Source organism: Dendropsophus ebraccatus, chromosome 4 (assembly GCF_027789765.1).
Source record: "Dendropsophus ebraccatus isolate aDenEbr1 chromosome 4, aDenEbr1.pat, whole genome shotgun sequence".
Taxonomy (NCBI): domain Eukaryota; kingdom Metazoa; phylum Chordata; class Amphibia; order Anura; family Hylidae; genus Dendropsophus; species Dendropsophus ebraccatus.
The window spans coordinates 103,294,432-103,313,367 of record NC_091457.1 but is presented as its reverse complement, the minus strand read 5'-3'; the positions used below and the strand labels follow the sequence as shown (position 1 = coordinate 103,313,367).

At 44.1% G+C, this 18,936-nt stretch overlaps 1 protein-coding gene across 2 annotated transcripts; it reads right to left on the bottom strand.

The window, feature by feature from the left end:
* Window positions 1-2,142: 2,142 nt before the first annotated feature.
* Window positions 2,143-16,438, bottom strand: IFRD2 (interferon related developmental regulator 2). 2 transcript variants are annotated; one of them, XM_069966540.1, is made up of 13 exons: window positions 16,296-16,438; window positions 12,613-12,672; window positions 10,391-10,507; window positions 10,225-10,309; window positions 10,013-10,137; window positions 9,221-9,378; window positions 8,262-8,312; window positions 7,654-7,820; window positions 7,300-7,405; window positions 7,081-7,218; window positions 5,368-5,496; window positions 5,173-5,268; window positions 2,143-3,478 (listed from the first exon to the last, which is right to left on the bottom strand). In XM_069966540.1, exons 1-13 carry the CDS (start codon window positions 16,348-16,350, stop codon window positions 3,398-3,400), a joined length of 1,368 nt encoding a protein of 455 aa, XP_069822641.1. In that variant the 5' UTR covers window positions 16,351-16,438; the 3' UTR covers window positions 2,143-3,397. The 2 variants fall into 2 exon arrangements, with proteins under 2 accessions (XP_069822641.1, XP_069822642.1); XM_069966541.1 differs by lacking the exon at window positions 12,613-12,672 and having other exon boundaries at window positions 16,296-16,436.
* Between the last annotated feature and the right edge of the window lie 2,498 nt (window positions 16,439-18,936).

The following is an 18,936-nucleotide window of genomic DNA, read 5'->3' as shown; positions in this document are numbered from 1 at the left end:
CACACAGGAATCGCATACATACTTTTAGCGATGCTGCGTGATCTAGTATCTTTGGTAAAAAGGCTCTTAATTTCGGGCAGACTGTAGAGGCAGGTCTGTGACACTGTCTGCGCCCCCTTCCTTTGGCTGCTTCTCTGTCTTCAGGCCACCCCTGTCTCCTCCAGAATGATTGCTAGCTGGCTCATCTTTGGCTGTCAATAATTCTGGAGGTGGTCAGGGCAGCCTTAAAACACAGCACTAACCTAGTATTCAAAAAGAAAAAGGTAGAACATATACACAACATTTGGTGAACACCAAAAATCTGAAAAATAGAAACTTTATTGATCCTGCTAGACAATTAAAAACAATTCCTGAAGCATCCTAAGATAAAGGATGTGCACCCCACTAAAATCAAATACATTCATAGTAGATACCGGGCACAAGAAATGGATATAATACATGTAGGTTTGATATGATATCCATTTTTTCTGCCCGGTATCTACTATGAAAGTATTTGATTCCCTAACAGTGGGGTGCACATCCTTTATCTTAGGATGCTGCAGGAATTTTTTTTGTCTAGCGGGATCAATAAAATTTCTATTTTTCTGATATTTGGTGTGCATAAGTTTATATACGCTCTGCCTTTTTCTTTTTGGAAACATTGTTCAGCCTTTGTTGCACCCACTTCTTTATGAGGTTTATTATGGTGATGCCAGAAATAACGGACATTTTTACTGAAGATGCCAGATCACACAGCATGGCATGGGTATCTGGAAACTGTCATATCCGTGCTGTCGCTTTTCCCTTAACTTTTTATATTTTCATAAATGTAGCTTGTTTTTTTTGTACTTTATTGATGCTATTTTTACCATGATTAGTTCCTTTTAAAATACTTTATTTTTATTTTTTAATTATTTCAGTCCCTTCAAGGGAATGTCACAACATGATCTGCAGCTCAGTTATATAATGCTTAGGTACACTGCATTATTAACGCCTGTAATGTAAAGTAAAAAACATACCCACCTGCCTGACACTCTCCATTCCCTACTGCTGCCATTTAGACAGCACCCGTTCCCCAATGTTTGGCTGATTTTTGTAATGTTGTTCCCGCACAAAATGCCTGCTCAGCCAAACACGAGTCACTGCTGCAGACAGCGTTTGGCTTAGAGTTTCTGCAAGGACAACACACCACAGGAAGCAATGGGAATCTGGTACCACCAACATGACAACTACAGGGAAAATGTGACCGACATTGCAGATGGGTCATTAGTATTAACATGAATTCATACCAGTAATGTGATTGCTAGAGACCAATGAAAAGCCAAAATCTACATGATAAAACGTCACAGGAGGCTGAACGAGGGTGGACTTAAACTCCACTATTGTCTTCACAAAAATAAATAAAGCTTCTAATATAGCACCACCCCCCACATTTTTAAATATAAATCCAATTAATAGGTCCTTTAGAAGAAGTTACCGAGACATGGCTGTCAATGGTCAGAGGACACAACTAAGCACCATTTTACAGTTTATATGGATAATAATTTCCATAAACAGAAGTTATTGTGTACCTAGATAGTATACTAATCTAAAGTTACTTTCTGTACTATACAGAGTTGTATACACTGTCTTGCTGGTGGAGTCATTATGTACATGTCATGGGTCTAGAGTTCAAGGAGTTATCCAGTGTTAGAAAACCATGGCCTCTTTCTTCCGTAGACAGCACCCCTCTTGGCTCCAGCTTGGGTGTAGGTTTTGCAACTCCGTTCCACACCTAAACTTTATACAAAAGTTGTGCTGTCTCTGGAAGTGGCCATGTTTTTCTATGACTTGATAACCCCTTTAAATCCTGTATAGCTCTGCAGCGTAAAACTCACACCTCTGCAAGTAGTTCCATGGACACCACCCTAAGATTTTCACTGAGCCCCGGGAACATATATTGGTTGCCTGTACCCTTCCCTGGGGTACAAGTTACCAAGTTAAGCGCTGCACATACAATGAACAATAACAGGCTCGCACTCTAAAGTACTATACATACTAGATAGAACCTGCTGAGAATAGTGCAACTCCAAAATATGTGGGGCAGATTTACTAATCCTGTTTGATTCTCAAACAGCATACACCTGACCAGTGAAATAATGCACCAAATTTATAAATCAGACAAATCTTTAGATTTTTTATTTTTATACCAACTAGTGGGCGGCTTTCTTTGTACCAGAATGTTGGCACATTGTAAGCCACACCTTTCTTTCTTGCATAACCATGCTGCCGTGCTAAGGGAGTTGCAAAGAGTCTTAAACACAGTATCAATGTGTTCACAACCTGTTCTAGATGCAGTGTATCTATTAACAACAATCTGCCTGTGCATACTGGAATGTGGTGCATGATTTAACATGTAACACAGGCCCATTGCAAGACCTTTCCCCTCTTGCCCATCTGTAAAGTCTGGGCAAAGATGAGGGAACACTGAACAGACAGGGATGGACTATGTTAACAGCAAGCATGGAAATGGCTCCCAACATATTCATTTTATGGGGTGGAGAAGTGTAAGACATCAATAAAAAGCAACAATCACTTTTTTGGCCAGATGGCTCTTTGGTGACAGCAGCATAATAACCACTAAAAACAATATATGTTCTATAATTTCTGGCATGGCCACCAGAGGTGATCATTACAGTTTCAGAGTCTCATACAAGATAAACTCTAGAACCAAAAAAAAAAAAAGTATAAATGACATAAGGAACCATAGCAACCAGTCAAACATATGCAAGTTGGTTGCTACAGGTATTACCTCCTCCTCTCCCACTGCTTAAATAGCAGTGATCTGCAAGACCTTTACCTTTTTTCACTCAGTGCCAGATATAATTGTTACCTATGGAAGTGCGACGTAGCTCCACATCCAAGTTACAAACAACTCGTCAAAATGCTCAATAATTGAACAAAAATAACAGCAGCAGAAGGAGACAACCCACAAAGTGTTAAAAAGCAGCATGTTCCCTTTAAAACCTGTTTTTTGTTTTCTTTATACTTTCAGACTTTTTGACTGTAACTGTGTTGAAGTAACTCCCAGTAGACATTCTTCTCCAATGGTGGCTGGTTGAGTGATGAAGAACACAGGGAGTTGTGTAAAGCACCTTGGTTAGGACAAAATGAATGTCTGATGTGTCTGCTCTCCTTTCCTTGTGCCATCTGTACACCGATCAATCTAAAAAATACTTCATAAAAGTCTTCATAAAAAATGTCCCTTCTGTTGCTCCGGTGATCATAACATTTATCCTCTTCTCTCCCACCCAGAAAGGGGCAACATTCTAGGCCGCAAATCATCACACTGGCAACAAAGGGATATTAAATATATAAAGAAGTCAAGTAAGGGCACAAGGTCCCAGTATAGTGGTGACTCCAGAAGGATAAGGGTTGCTTATAGGATATCCGCTCGCTTGTCTCGGACTCGATTCCGGGCTTTAGTTCTCGCTTTAAAGGCAGCAGAATTGAACATATGCTAAGAGGAAAAAGATAAAAAAGGTACAAATAAGACACTTTATATTCAGACACCAAACCCTTGAGCGGGGTGCACACACATGGTATTTTTAGACAAAAGTGTAAATTATTCCTTTAAAGTTTCTCTGCTGATTTCACTCCTGGCTTAAATACAGTTTAAATAAAGCCTATGGTGTGAGTAGGACTAGATCAGAGCAGAATTTCATCCTTTCCTAAATGCTGAGGCTCTGAACACAGTGAGAACAAAGTTCTGAGTAGTGATGCACTAAAATATCAATACTACTAAAGGGTTCGGTACCATGATTCCCTGGCTTTTGATACGTTATGTTAAGCTGTACAACAGCAGCACAGCTTAACAGACTGTGGTGCAGAGAACACAGCAGGCAGCTACCTGAGCACCTACCATCTTCTCTGTGTGCCGCTTCTCCAACTTTCCCCCTAGTACAAAACTCCAGCAACGCAGGTTCCTCTCTATACACCATAGTACACTAAGCTATCCCTACCATGCAGCGAGTCTGCAAACATCAGGTCACCCAGGATGCCGTACTACGCAGCCAGCGACGGCAAGTTCAGTCGTGGCTCCTGTAAACCTGCCTCTCACACTATCGCTGGGGACACATGTGCATCACTGCCGGGCACAAGCTTCCCCCTCCACAGGCACCAGGAATGAGGACGAGCTGGATCCAGGTGGGCGAGTGAGCGGGTTCCCAGGTTTATGTCTATGTGCTGCCTAAGTCCTCACTAAAAGGGAGGCTGATGTACAATATGGGGTGTAGGTGCCAATATATATGTATATGTATTATGTAATAGTGGTGACCGAACCCCATATAGTACAGCAGCCCTCCTTATAGTGAGGACCGGGGCAGCACACCACACATTAGAGATGACAGACAGTCACGCCTCAGCAGACACGCTTAGACACAATAGAGATGACACCCATGGTAGGATTAAACAGAGAATCTCAGCAGACTGTCAGGCCAGACAGATTTATATACAGCTACCAAGCAGCCCAAAATATTCCAAGCTCCAAATTTGCTGATTTTTGGCGACATCCCATAAAAAAAAGTGATCCAAACATTACACATATACAAACATGGGGGATATTTATCAAACATGGTGTAAAGTGAAACTGGCTCAGTTGCCCCTAGCAACCAATCAGATTCCACCTTTCATTCCTCAGACTCTCTGGAAAATGAAAGGTGGAATCTGATTGGTTGCTGGGGGCAACTGAGCCAGTTTCACTTTACACCATAAATCTCCCCCATGGTACCAATAAAAGTTACAGATCAGGGTTCAAAAAAAGGACCCTCACACAGCCTTACAGGCCAGAAGATTAAAAAAAAAAAAAAAAAAAAAAAAAAAAAAAGTCAGAACAGAGCAATTTTAAGCACTTTTTTTTTTTTACTTTTTTTAAGTTGTAAAATAAAAGGAACATAAACATGCTATATTTATCACACAGTCAACAGTGTAAAAACTGGGGCACCTTATAGCTATATTTTTTTTTTTTGGGGGGGGGGGGGGGGGGCATTTGTAAAAGTCAAGTATCGAAATGGTATCAAGCATTGAAATTAGAGATGGCATTGAACAAAAAATTCTGGTATTGTGACATTTCAATAAATAGCATTTAAACTATACTTCCAGAAAACTGAACAAGTTATTGGATCCCACTATGAACTGGTCTCCACGGATTCTCACCTTCTCCACTCTTGAGATTTTACTTGCTTTGATTGCTGCAGCATCCAGGACCAGTGGAGGCCCCAAGGAGAAGATGTCTCTCAGAACCTCGTTGTACTGGGTGGAGAAACCAAAAGAACAGGGTTAGGCGTGTGTTTTAGGCCTTAGTCTGTAGGCTGCAGCCAGGTGCTCAGTTCTCAGCAAGTGATGATTTACCTGTAAGTGGTGCCGCACGCCAGAGCCCAATGCTTCTTTGAATGAGCTGTATGTTCTTCTGCACACCCAGCTGTCCACATACATCACTTCTATACCAAACTTTATGGTCTCCTCTTGGAACTCACTACTCTGTGGAGGTTACATAGCAAGACTTACAATTATTAAAAACTTTGCACTATATACAATAAAAGGCTATTGATCCATAGCCAGGATATTAACCACTTCATGACTGCACCAATTTTCATTTTAGTTTTTTTCCTTCTCTCCTAAGAGCTGTAGAGCTGTTATTTCTCTATCTACAGAAGCATGTAAGGGCTTGTTTTTTTTATCAGGAACAGGTGTACTTTCTAGCACCTGAACCATAAAATGTATGCAATTTCCTGTGTCTACGTAATGCTCTTTACGGTAAAACTGACATGATATCTTAATTCTGTGTGTCAGTCTGAACACAGCGATATGCATGTTTGTATAGCTTTTCTAATTTTTTTTGTTACAGAAAGTTTATTTTTTGCATATAATTAGTAAAATGGCAACACTGTGGTTTTATTTTTTCACCTACAGGGCTGTCTGGTGTGTCATTTTTTTGTGCCATGACCTTTCATTTTTATTAGTACCATAGTTGTGTAGATCGGATGTCTTGATCCAAATATATAAAAAAATAAAATAAAAAAAAAATCAGCAATCCTGGCATTCCCACCCCCTTTTTTGTTTACGCCGTTCACCGTATGGGGACAATATTGTTATATTTTAACAGATCGTACAATTACGTAGGCGACGGTATATGTTTATTTTATTTTTTTTATTTAACTAATTGGAAAGGGGGGGGGGTTAACTTTTATTGGGAAAGGGGCTTTGGGATATTTTTAAAAACATTTCTACTTTTAAAAATTTTTACGTCACCCTGGGGAACTATTACATTCATTTATTGCATTGGTAATACTGGTCAATGATGGCATAGCATTGATCACTGTCATCTGCGATATTCTCAAAGACCCTGCCTATAGCAGGCTCTATGATCACCCATCGGACCACACAGAGGTGAGCAGATCTCCTCCGGTGGTCAGGCTAGACGATTAGGACCACCGTAGTTACACTAAGGGGGTCCCGATCGGTACGTGACAGGAGCTGCTCCTGTCACTTACACTCAAACGTCACGATCGTGGCGTTTAAGGGGTTAATGACCGGCTGCAGCCGGTCATTAAGGATGAGGGCCTGGCTGCTGATAGCAGCTGGTCCCCACCCGCTACAAAGTGCACTCAGCTACTGGGCACGCTCCATAGGGAATAAGGACGTACCGGTCGTCCAGGGTCTAGGGGTTAAAAAGGGTTTAGACATGATTAGAATAACATGGCTGCTTTATTCCAAAATTAGTGTCACACCAGTCCACAGGTTGTGTGTTATTAAAATTCAGCTCAATCAACTTCAAAGGAATTGTGTTTAAAAGGGGTTGTCCAGTGTAAGTGTCTATTTGATGCTGCTGCTGCTGCTGCTAAGGCTGTAGGGGACATAACAGTCCACTTCTTATGAAGTCAAATGATCACTCTGTCTACTATATAGCGCTTATGTTCCACACATCATCATGAAATAGACTTTTACACTGGACAACCCCTAAAAATACCACACACAAACAGTACAAGAGTGACGCTGTTTCTGGAATAAAATAGCCATGTTTTTCTAATCCTGGACAACCCCTTTAAACTCTGCATATCTTACTTCAATGTAGTGTAGGACATCCCGGAAGATGGAGCGCTGCTTTCTACGATCAGTCTTTGCTCTGTATTTGTTGCTGTCGGTGGCTAGTTGCTTTAGTGTCACACAGAGAGTGTCCGTATCCTCAGAATCGAAGTCCTCCTGCACACATTTAGGGAGACCATGATATACACAGGTAATATACATATGCTGTGAGTAAACCAAGTAGAATGTGTAACTTACATCCAGATCACGGGCCAGCTCATAGAGAAGCGCAAGAGTCTCTCCAGCAGCAATACGGAGGTTGACACTCTCACAGGCCAAGACTCCTGGCAAACGGGAAAGATGACTGCAAGGCAGGAGTAAAAATTACATATACTGGCTGTGCATGTGGGTGTAATACCATAACAATAAAAAATTATGTAGCGGTAACATTTTTTCAGCACTTTACAATGTCACCACAGCATATGCAGCCAAGGTTAAAGCAGCATAGTCCATATAATTTGTGTGTTTGGCCCAGGTTTTTCAATGGACGATTACGATATCTTAATACTTCTATATTTGTCAGGTTTCCCTGTGCTTATTAATGGTACTCACCTCTCTAATGTCTTTTGGATCCGACTGGCAGGACAAATGGTTAACAGCAATGCCCATGACTGAATGGCAGAACAAAACATTCCTTGCTGTGATGGTGAGGAGCCATTGTTTTCCGAGTACAACATACTCAATATTGCCTCTAGGACACCAAGGCAAGAGATCAGATCCTGGAAAAGAGATGTACATACATACTTATTACAACAATTGCACTTGCCTACTAAAAGATTTGACCCCTTGTTCCCTCTGGCCAAAAGAAAACCCATCCTAGTAGAATGCAATACCGAAGATTCCTATAATACCCCAGAAGATGGCTACCAAGGGGCTAAGCACCTTCTGCTTCTACTCTTGCTTATTTACTTTAATGGAGCCTTGGCACAGATCATATGCTCCCATCCCAGTATGACTAATGTTCAGCTATGACAGCCCATACATAGCTGATCAGGGACCTATCACAATTGGAGTAGGCCCAGTAACCATTATTTTCAGGACACCTCCCACCAATGCTTTATTGTGATATGTTGAAAGATATGAAAACCCCGCTTTAGTCCCCCATTTCCTTCATAAATCATTTAGAAATGTATGTAATATATTATGTACACGACGCATACCTCTGCATCAGCAGCAGCAATAAAACAGCACAGCCCCAGAGCGGTGGCACACTGTGAGAAAGAAAAGAAACCAATGAAGAGCCTTTAGTCTAGGTATGTAATGTTTAAAGAGGAACTATCAGTATATAATGTCCTGCTAGCTGCTATCTTATGTCATGCTGTTACATTAGCAGCAATGCAAACTGAATTCCTGTGTACTGCAGAGCAGCTTGAGGTGGAGACTAGAGATGAGCGAACCGGGTTCGAGTCCATCCAAACCCGATCATTTAGCATTTGATTAGCTGGTGCTGCTGAACTTGGATAAAGCTCTAAGGTTGTCTGGAAAACATGGATACAGCCAATTACTATATTCATGTTTTCCACATAGCCTTAGGGCTTTATCTAACTTCAGCAGCCACCGCTAATCAAATGCCGAAAGTTCGGGTTCAGATGGACTCGAGCAAGCTCGAGGTTCGCTCATCTCTAGTGGAGAAGTCTGCTGGATAACCTGGGGAGTCTCTCACTGGCAGCAAAGAAGCTAGATCCTGTTACAGCTTTTCTCCCACTTTATCAGTGTGTGTCTGCTGACTGTGGGTATATAAAGAGAGACTTAGATTAACTCTTTACAAGCAGCTGTTCTGCGTATTAAGAGTTAATCTCTGCTTCTCTACCTTAAGTCTCTTCTACAAGCAGCCATGTCATCCTTCTCTAGCTGAAAAGCATAAGGCAGGTGGCACATAGTGATGCCCGATCACACTACTAGGAACCATTGCATTAATACACAGGGGAATCAATGTCATACCTTTCCCCCTCCTTTTCACTTTTCTATTTTGTAGTTTTTTTTAGCACATTATGTAATGTCTTTCTTCTTTTTGTTGTGCTTTTTTTGCTCTTATTACATAACATATCCATCTATCGTCACTTTAATGTATTTTGCTCAGAACTGATAGGCCTTGCATTTCACAGATGGGGTTACTTACACTCTGCCGAGCAGTCACTCCAGCACTGGAGTCGGTCAAGATGCTGATAAGAATCGGTTTTAGACAATGGAAGACTTCTTCACCTTCGGAACCAGAGCCCAATTGTATACAAAGAAGAGAAAGTACTGTGGCTGCCAGAGACTGCTCCTCATCTTTCCCTTAGAGACAAGAGAGAGAGAAGAAGAAGTGTTACATGGCAGCTGATGTCACCACTGCTCTACTGACAGCTTTTATTTAGTGTTGCCATTGTTAAGGGGGCATATTAGACAGCCTGGCTCTCACTGTAAGCAAGCTCAAATCTGCTAGATCAGCACTCTCTTACAGAGACTATTACATGGCTTGATAATCCAATCTTGTTAATGTCCATGCAGCCCTTGCTTTAAAACATTATTTTACACTTTTAGGCTGGGTTCACACTACGTATATTTCAGTCAGTATTGTGGTCCTCATATTGCAACCAAAACCAGGAGTGGATTAAAAACACAGAAAGGATCTGTTCACACAATGTTGAAATTGAGTGGATGGCCGCCATTTGATGGCAAATATTTGCTGGTATTTTAAAACAACGTCTGTTGTATTGAAATAATGGCAGTTATTTACTGTTATATGGCAGCCATCCACTCAATTTCCACATTGTGTGACCATAGCCTTTCTGTGTTTTTAATCCACTCCTGGTTTTGGTTGCAATATGAGGACCACAATACTGACTGAAATATATGTAGTGTGAACCCAGCCTTACTTTTGAAAAATTTACTAGAAACACTATTAAATAGAGACATAGGATGTCAATACCTTTTTTCAAACAACGTTCTAGAGCATCTGTAAAGGTGATTCGTCTCTCTGCAAGGAAGTCGCCAAGCACGTGTGAGGACAGAGTAAGCCGCAGGCTGCCCAGTGCAGAGACTCTTGTTTTCGAACTGTAGGAATCATTGATTCAAGTCAGATGAGTAGAAACAAACCCCCAAACCAAAAAACTTCTCTGAATCGCAGTGCCAACATCTTACCTCTTATCTGTAAGATTGTCAATGTCTTCCTTCAACTTGTCTTCCCGCTGCTCCTGAGCTATCAGAAGATCTTGTGTGTCATTGCCTGAAGGGGATCATAGATACATTATGTCTCACATCACAAGTCTATGTAGTGAGAAGAATGAACACTTTTAGATTTACTTACCTGACCCGTCTTCCACAACACTAACACATTCACTGGCACTGCTACAGTGACTAAGGATATCACTTGCACCTTCATCCTCGCTGGCCTCAGACTCTCCCCGTGTGCATGCCCGAGACCCTGAAATGCAGGTAAATAGTTGAGGTCACATACAACATTTAGCAATGCAGCCATAAACAATGAACTGCAAGCATTAGGCTACAAAACATACAAATGAACCTACAAAGGGGGGGGGAGGGGGAAGCACAAACTATAGCTAAGGATAAGTGAATAGAGGTTGTGCAGAAACATTAGCTGGTCTTTCCAGTTGCAGCAGCTTTTTTGTTTTATCTCCAGGTTGACTCTTCTTTACATTCTGTATGGATACAATTGGGCTGAGGCCTCTATCACGCCTGGTCTGAGCAGCAATCGGCCATATAAACCTGGTGACCTGCAGTGCAGCAACACACAAGCTCCATGGCCTGAGGCTGAGGTCACTGAAACGTCCCATAATAGCAGGAGTTTATTCTGGAACTACAGCCGCGCCTCATACATCGTGGACTGTGTGGGATGAATGACAGAAATGAGTCACAATTCTAAATGTCCTGCGTGTAACACTGCGTTCAAAGTAAGGTGCCCAGTTCTAGAGAAAGAGGGAAGTCACTCCACTTATTAATAGATCACACGCCTGGCGTACAGTCCCTGAGCTGTAATACAAGTAGGATTGACCCCAATGACATGTAGGCCTGACAGAAGCTCAAACACTTTAGAATGAAGAATTCTGAAACTTGCTAACTGACTGTTTCAATTTCCTATCATTTTCAAGATCTCTGCTTCCATGTGAATGGTAACAGGTCCTGACCTTGTCCTGCTCGTACACTGTTAGGCCGGGTTCACACAATGTATGACAACGGCCATTCTGTGACCCGGCCCTGTCACAGAACGACCGGTGTCAGTGAAGTTCATCCTGGTCAGTACTCTTAGAATTAGAATTGGGATGCGGTCGCATTCATGTGCGCCCACATCCCAATTACTCCTAGAACCCAATGTAAAGTGCGTTTAGAGCCGCACTCTACATTGTGTGAACTGTCAGTGTTGTGCGGCCGCTATTCAAATTGTTGCAATTTGGAACAACAGCCTTGATTAATTGAAAATTTGGGTCGTGTGAACACAGCCTCACAATGTTTCAGTGTAGAAAGCACTTCAGCAGCACAAATCTTTCAGCTGGTGTGGACTCCACGCTGATAATTCTCGCCTGCACTGATAACACACTGACAAAAAAATAAAAACAGTAGGCAGTTTCGTCATCAGGAGGGACGTGTATCAATAGATTCCGCTGCACATTGTCATTTCCATTACTTCTATACGGGAGAAGACCACAGTAACTGAAGTCACTCTGTGATTCAAGTCACCTAGCACCACTACTCATGAAGCCTTTGGCTACGACTACACAGAGACTTTTTTTGGTGTCTGGCTGGTGCAGACCCCTCCTCCATGTTAAACTGGATATGTGTCTCTCTCTAGCTACAAAATTATCCCCAAGGTAAATGACTGTTACTTTGGAGTGGCGCAGCTCTAGTTTTACAATCTATGCATTCCTATGGACAACTCAATCACCACCACCAACCGGACACCTTGGCTACGGTCACAAAGCAGTTTTGGTCGTGCATTGTAAGAAACGTTACATCTAATAACTTACGGCACAATCTTACTATAGCAAAGAAAAAAAATCCATCTTTGCTAATTTTTTGGCTGCAGCTCACAATTGACTTTGCCACCACTGACCTCAATGCAAGTCATGTGCGAGTGCCGCTTGGCTTGTACGACTTGGAAGCGATTTGCTGTCATACGTCATGTAGCCCTAGCCTGGTATGTCAATTCACCGCTACATCTCACATTTAGAACTAAAGTTAGGGCTGTGTTGGTATGGCCTTTCCTTTTTGCTTACTATCAGTCACATGACCAACCAAGAGACAATGTAAAATGCCCAGTGAACGTGCTCTCTCATGGATAACATTGCCTACTGTCATGTTTTTAGGGCTCCAGAACACTCAGGACCTGATGCGGTAAATGCCATCCTTGTATCAAGGCTATTGTCCCCTGTATAACATTCAGACAATGTGACTGGCTGGCATGACGACACATGGAGCAGCAGCGCTGTTATGTGCATGGATGGGATAAGGGAGCAGCAATCACACATGGGGGGCAGGGCAGCGTCATGCAAGGAAGTGACCGACACTTTGTACCTTTTACTGGGTTCAGTTTTTCTGAAACTTTCAGCTGCAGCAGCTCCTGTCTCAGAGAGCCTAGGGTGGGGGATGGGGGTAAACACAAGAGGTCATATGGTTCACCCAACATATGGGAATTCAGAGATACAACTTTACTCACAGAAGAAAAACACGCTACTCCACCTCAACTTTATGGATAGATCAATACAGAGGATCTAACAAACAGTGGAAGATGACCGAGGCCATGATTTATATACCTCACAGCGAATATAACCCCAAACATAAACTATACTAATAACCCAGAGCACAATGCCCATACAGCATATATACCAGCAAAAGCCCCCCCCCCCCCTACACACATAGTATAGTGATAGCAGCAAGTATAACCCTTACACTGTGTATACCAATGCCATGTACAGAGATATTCTCAATTATAACCCATATAGTGTATATCCAGGTAATTCCAAACGTAGTGCCCCTGCATAAAGCCTTGCCAAGCACCATGCCTACAGGTCCCTGTATAATACCCCCCATGCATAGTGCCCACAGGTCCTTGTATTTCCCCCATATGCCATATAGATGTCTATAGATGTCTATAGATCTGAATTTTACTCCATACCCTGTGTCGATAGGTCTCAGTGTGATAACATACACCATGTCCATCTCTGTATAATGCCATATGCCATATCTACAGGTTTCAGTGTAACCCCATTACACACAGGGGGACATTTATCAAGGGGTTTGCGCCTCATTTTTGGTGAATAATTGCATTTTTTACCCATTTTTGGTCTAAGTTCTATTTATGAACCAGTATTCGACAGGTGAATATTTTTAGATGCGACTTTTCTTTAATCTTCCTGTTTTAAGTATTCACCCAAAAGTTTGCATAATCTGGGATTAGCGCCCAATTTATCATTTGCGACTTTTTAAAAAGTCGCATAAACAGGCGCAAACTTGCGTCTGGTCAGAACCAGGTGAATAAAACTGCGTAATTTTTTCATAGTTGCACCTTTTATTTAGATGCATTTAATATGGCAGTGCTACAGTTTAATGAATCAGTCGCAAGATATTAGAGCAAAATACACACCAATCCCCATTAGAATAGTTGCACTTATTAGACTCCAGTAAATGTCCCTCGCAGTGTCTATAGTTCTCAGTATAACCCCAAAATGCTGCATACTATTAAACCAACTGGGGAGTGGGCACTACACGAATGCAAAAGAGTGCTAACCTACGCATATAGTATATCAAGATTCACCAAGAAGAAAAAAAGCACCACCTCAGGTGGTGGCAGTGTAACACGCGGGGTGCTTGTCCCACCTGACCCTTTGCTATTTTATGATCCCACACATAGTGATACTTCTTTCACCAGACTATTTTTCCTTGATACTGCATTATTTATCAACACTCAACTTCTGTATTCATGCCAGGTAGGATCCATGTGGTGCAATAAGGATAGGGGGGGGGGGGGGGGGGGTAACCTCATCCTGTCGTGAATCTCTAAAGGTTCTATTCCACGGAACGATTATCGGCGTATTTGGCTGATATCGGCAGACAATCGTCCCGTGGAATAGGAGGCAACGATCAGCCGACTTCATTCATGTCAGCTGATGGTTAAAGTTGTTTGTCTTTCAACATGTTGAAAGACAAACAACTTATATAGCAGCGATCTGCCTTAAGGGGCCTATTACACTGGACGATTATTGTGTAAAAAATCGTTATATCGTTCAAATTTAAACGATCATCGTTCTGTGTAATTGCAGGCAACGATAAAAAAAAATCATTTGTGTGTCGTTGATCTAGATCTGAACCTAAAATTATCGTTAACCATCCGCTGTTATTCCACGTTCGTTCGATCAAGTTCTGCATTTTTTCACTAATCGTTCAGTGTAATTGCACATTGTTCATTGTTTTGCTGGGATCAGATGGCGTTAAATAATCAAGACTAACAATCGCAATAACGATCGTATCTAACAATTATCGTTCTGTGTAATATGGTGAACGATTTCAAGTTAACGATAAACAACGATAACGATAAAAATTGCTGCATGTAATAGGCCCCTTAGCCTTATTATAACACCACACACTATGTTTATAGGTCTTAGTATAAGCCAGTGACACGGTGTCTATGGGTCTCAGTATTACTCTATTACAGTATCTATAGGTCCCTATATAAGCCAGTGAGACGGTGTCTATGGGTCTCAGTATTACTCTATTACAGTATCTATAGGTCCCTGTATAAGCCAGTGACACGGTGCCTAACTGTATAAGCCAGTGACACGGTGCCTATAGGTCCCTGTATAAGCCAGTGACACGGTGCCTATAGGTCCCTGTATAAGCCAGTGACACGGTGTCTATGGGTCTCAGTATTACTCTATTACAGTATCTATAGGACCCTATATAAGCCAGTGACACGGTGCCTATAGGTCCCTGTATAAGCCAGTGACACGGTGCCTAACTGTATAAGCCAGTGACACGGTGCCTATAGGTCCCTGTATAAGCCAGTGACATGGTGCCTAACTGTATAAGCCAGTGACACGGTGCCTATAGGTCACAGTATATCCCAGTGACACGGTGTCTATAGGTCACAGTATATCCCAGTGACACGGTGTCTATGGGTCTCAGTATTACAGTGTCTATAGGTCCCTGTATAACCCAGTGACACGGTGTCTATATGTCACAGTATATCCCAGTGACACGGTGTCTATGGGTCTCAGTATTACTCTATTACAGTGTCTATAGGTCTTAGTATAACCCAGTGACACTGTGTCTATAGGTCCCTGTATAACCCAGTGACAGAGTGCCTATGGGTCTCAGTATTACTCTATTACAGTGTCTATAGGTCTTAGTATAACCCAGTGACACGGTGTCTATGGGTCTCAGTATTACCGTGTCTATAGGTCCTAATATAACCCAGTGACACGGTGTCTATGGGTCTCAGTATTACGGTGCCTATAGGTCCCTGCATAACCCAGTGACACGGTGCCTACAGGTCCCTGCATAACCCAGTGACACGGTGCCTACAGGTCCCTGCATAACCCAGTGACACGGTGCCTACAGGTCCCTGCATAACCCAGTGACACGGTGCCTATAGGTCCCTGCATAACCCAGTGACACGGTGCCTATAGGTCCCTGCATAACCCAGTGACACGGTGCCTATAGGTCCCTGCATAACCCAGTGACACGGTGCCTATAGGTCCCTGCATAACCCAGTGACACGGTGCCTATAGGTCCCTGCATAACCCAGTGACACGGTGCCTATGGGTCTCAGTATTACTCTATTACAGTGTCTATAGGTCTTAGTATAACCCAGTGACACGGTGTCTATAGGTCTCAGTATTACAGTGTCTATAGGTCCCTGTATAACGCAGTGACACGGTGTCTATGGGTCTCAGTATTACTCTATTACAGTGTCTATAGGTCTTATAATAACCCAGTGACACGGTGTCTATAGGTCACAGTATAACACACGTTGCGTTTATAAGTCTTACAGCACACACACCAGATGTAAGTACAGGAGCAGCACCTCTCTATGTCCCCAGGTCTCCGTGCAGCCCCCGCTCCGGGGTCAGTAAAGGTCTTGGAGTTTGATCACACACACAACATATGTTACTAACAGAAGTAAGAAAGTATCCGAGCTGCCGCCCCTCCCCCAGACATGACCCGGCGGGCGCCCTGGGCGGCTCCCCAGTAGCCCTTACCACGGCTGGCACTGCCCTTCTTGGTGGCCGCTGCTCTCCTCCGGGCCCTAGGCATGGTTGTGAGCAGCTGTCAGCGTGCGCTACTCTAGACCGGGGTTCAGTCCCCGCACAGACTCCTGGGATGTGTTGTTTCCTAAGCACCTCCTCCAGCTCTCCGAGCTTGTGTAAGAACCACAACTCCCGCCAGCACTTTAGAGTGTTATTTGCAGCACGCCGTACGGAGCGCACAGCATGCCGGGAGCTGTAGTTGTTATTCGAGCGGAGGAAATATATTATCCAGGATGCAACGCGTGGTCGATCGTGTCCAAGCAACCAAGCGCGGGAATACACAGTGTTCCCTGAGTGACGGGAGGAATAGCCATCGGTTTCTCCACTCAGGTCCTGTGTAATGGAGTGAAGTGAAATAATGGACAGATACTTAGTTCTAATGTAATGACAGGGTCTGTACCACATCACTGGCACAATAGGTGTGCTGGGGGCAGTATTGGAGGGGTCACTGCTGCAAGTGGGGTACCACAGGGGGCAGTATTGGAGGGGTCACTGCTACAAGTGGGGTACCACAGGGGGCAGTATTGGAGGGGTCCCTGCTACAAGTGGGGTACCACAGGGGGCAGTATTGGAGGGGTCACTGCTACAAGTGGGGTACCACAGGGGGCAGTATTGGAGGGGTCACTGCTACTGGTGGGAGGGCCGGATTAAGGTTGGTGGAGGCCCTGGGCGGCAATTTTTTTGCCCCCCCCCCCCCCCATTCCCCCCCCCCCTCAAAAAAAAAAAAAAAAAAAAAACTACAATCTGTACAGCTGGCTGATTACTGTAGGCGACTTAGCTCAGACCTCTCCTCACTCCTGGCTGTGTGGCTCAGCATCCTCCTATGCTGTGCATCTGATGGTCACTGGAGGCTGCAGTGCAGAGGAAGATGCCAGGCCTAGAGACAGGAGCGGGGAAGGCTGACTATCAGGGTGTGTTCTCACATTGCATTATTATCACAAACACAATGTGAGAACCCAGCACCTTCTGTGTGTTCTTACCCACTGGGTAAGTAGCGTAGTTCTGCTAGATTGGCGCTCGCTTACAGAGCCTTTTATAAGGCTGGATCAGCCATCGGTCGCACATCACTATTAAACGTAGCGATGCACGGCCGGTGGCAGATTTTTGAACATGTGGGGACATTTTGCTAGGGAGAAGCAGTGTGGGTATTATGGCTTAGAGCAATATAGTCTAACATTTTTTTTATTTTACCCTGGGGCACAAAAAAAAAACATCATTCAGTGACTCACAGGTGATGTCTTCTTTGATCTGAAGTGTCACTTTCCTTTTCCTCTCCATCTGGCCTGGACCACCATGATGATTTCTTCCAGCTACAATTCGTCTCTTTAGAACCTGCGAGACAAACATCTTAGGCTCCGCACTTTTTCAACAACTTACTTCCTTTTTCCCAACCTATAAGGTCTCAAACAATAGTAATTCCACTTTTTGGTGTGATTTCCAGTAAAGTGAGTAAGTACTGTATGTGAGTTGCCCGTGTATGTAGAATTCCCTTGTTGTGCGCCCAAATAGTTATAAAGTCCCTATGTCCCCATATAGTAGTAATGTCTCCTGCTGTGCCTCCATATAGTCATAATGTCCCTGGCTGTGCCCTCCATATAGCAATAATATCTTCTGCTCCTGCTGTGTCCGCACTTAATGGTATACTGTGTGCAGATGTGCTGTGTGTGTGGGTTAGCTGCACCTGGGGCAAGGAAAAGTACTTGCGCCCCCAGTGCCCCTAGCATTGTAATTAACGATTTAGTGGTGCTAAAGTAGCTATCCCCTGTGGTGTGCTGATAGCTGTAGTTCTCCCCCCCCAATGCCCTGTGGTGTGCTGAATGCTGTAGTTCTCCCCCCCCCCAATCCCCTGTGGTGTGCTGATAGCTGTAGTCCCCCCCCCCCCCAATCCCCTGTGGTGTGCTGATAGCTGTAGTTCTCCCCCCCAATCCCCTGTGGTGTGCTGGTAGCTGTATCCCCCCCCCCCAATCCCCTGTGGTGTGCTGGTAGCTGTATCCCCCCCCCCAATCCCCTCTGTTGTGCTGGTAGCTGTATCCCCCCCCCCAATCCCCTCTGGTGTGCTGGTAGCTGTATCCCCCCCCCCAATCCCCTCTGGTGTGCTGGTAGCTGTATCCCCCCCCCAATCCCCTCTGGTGTGCTGGTAGCTGTATCCCCCCCAATCCCCTCTGGTGTGCTGGTAGCTGTATCCCCCCCCCCCCCAATCCCCTGTGGTGTGCTGGTAGCTGTATCCCCCCCCCCCCCAATCCCCTGTGGTGTGCTGGTAGCTGTATCCCCCCCCCCCAATCCCCTCTGGTGTGCTGGTAGCTGTATAAGCCCCCCCCCCCATTCCCCTCTGGTGTGCTGGTAGCTGTATCCCCCCCCCCAATCCCCTGTGGTGTGCTGGTAGCGGTATCCCCCCCTGGTAGCTGTATCCCCCCCCCCCCATCCCCTGTGGTGTGCTGGTAGCTGTATCCCCCCCCCCCCCAATCCCCTGTGGTGTGCTGGTAGCTGTATCCCCCCCAATCCCCTGTGGTGTGCTGGTAGCTGTATCCCCCCCAATCCCCTCTGGTGTGCTGGTAGCTGTACCCCCCCCCCCCAATCCCCTGTGGTGTGCTGA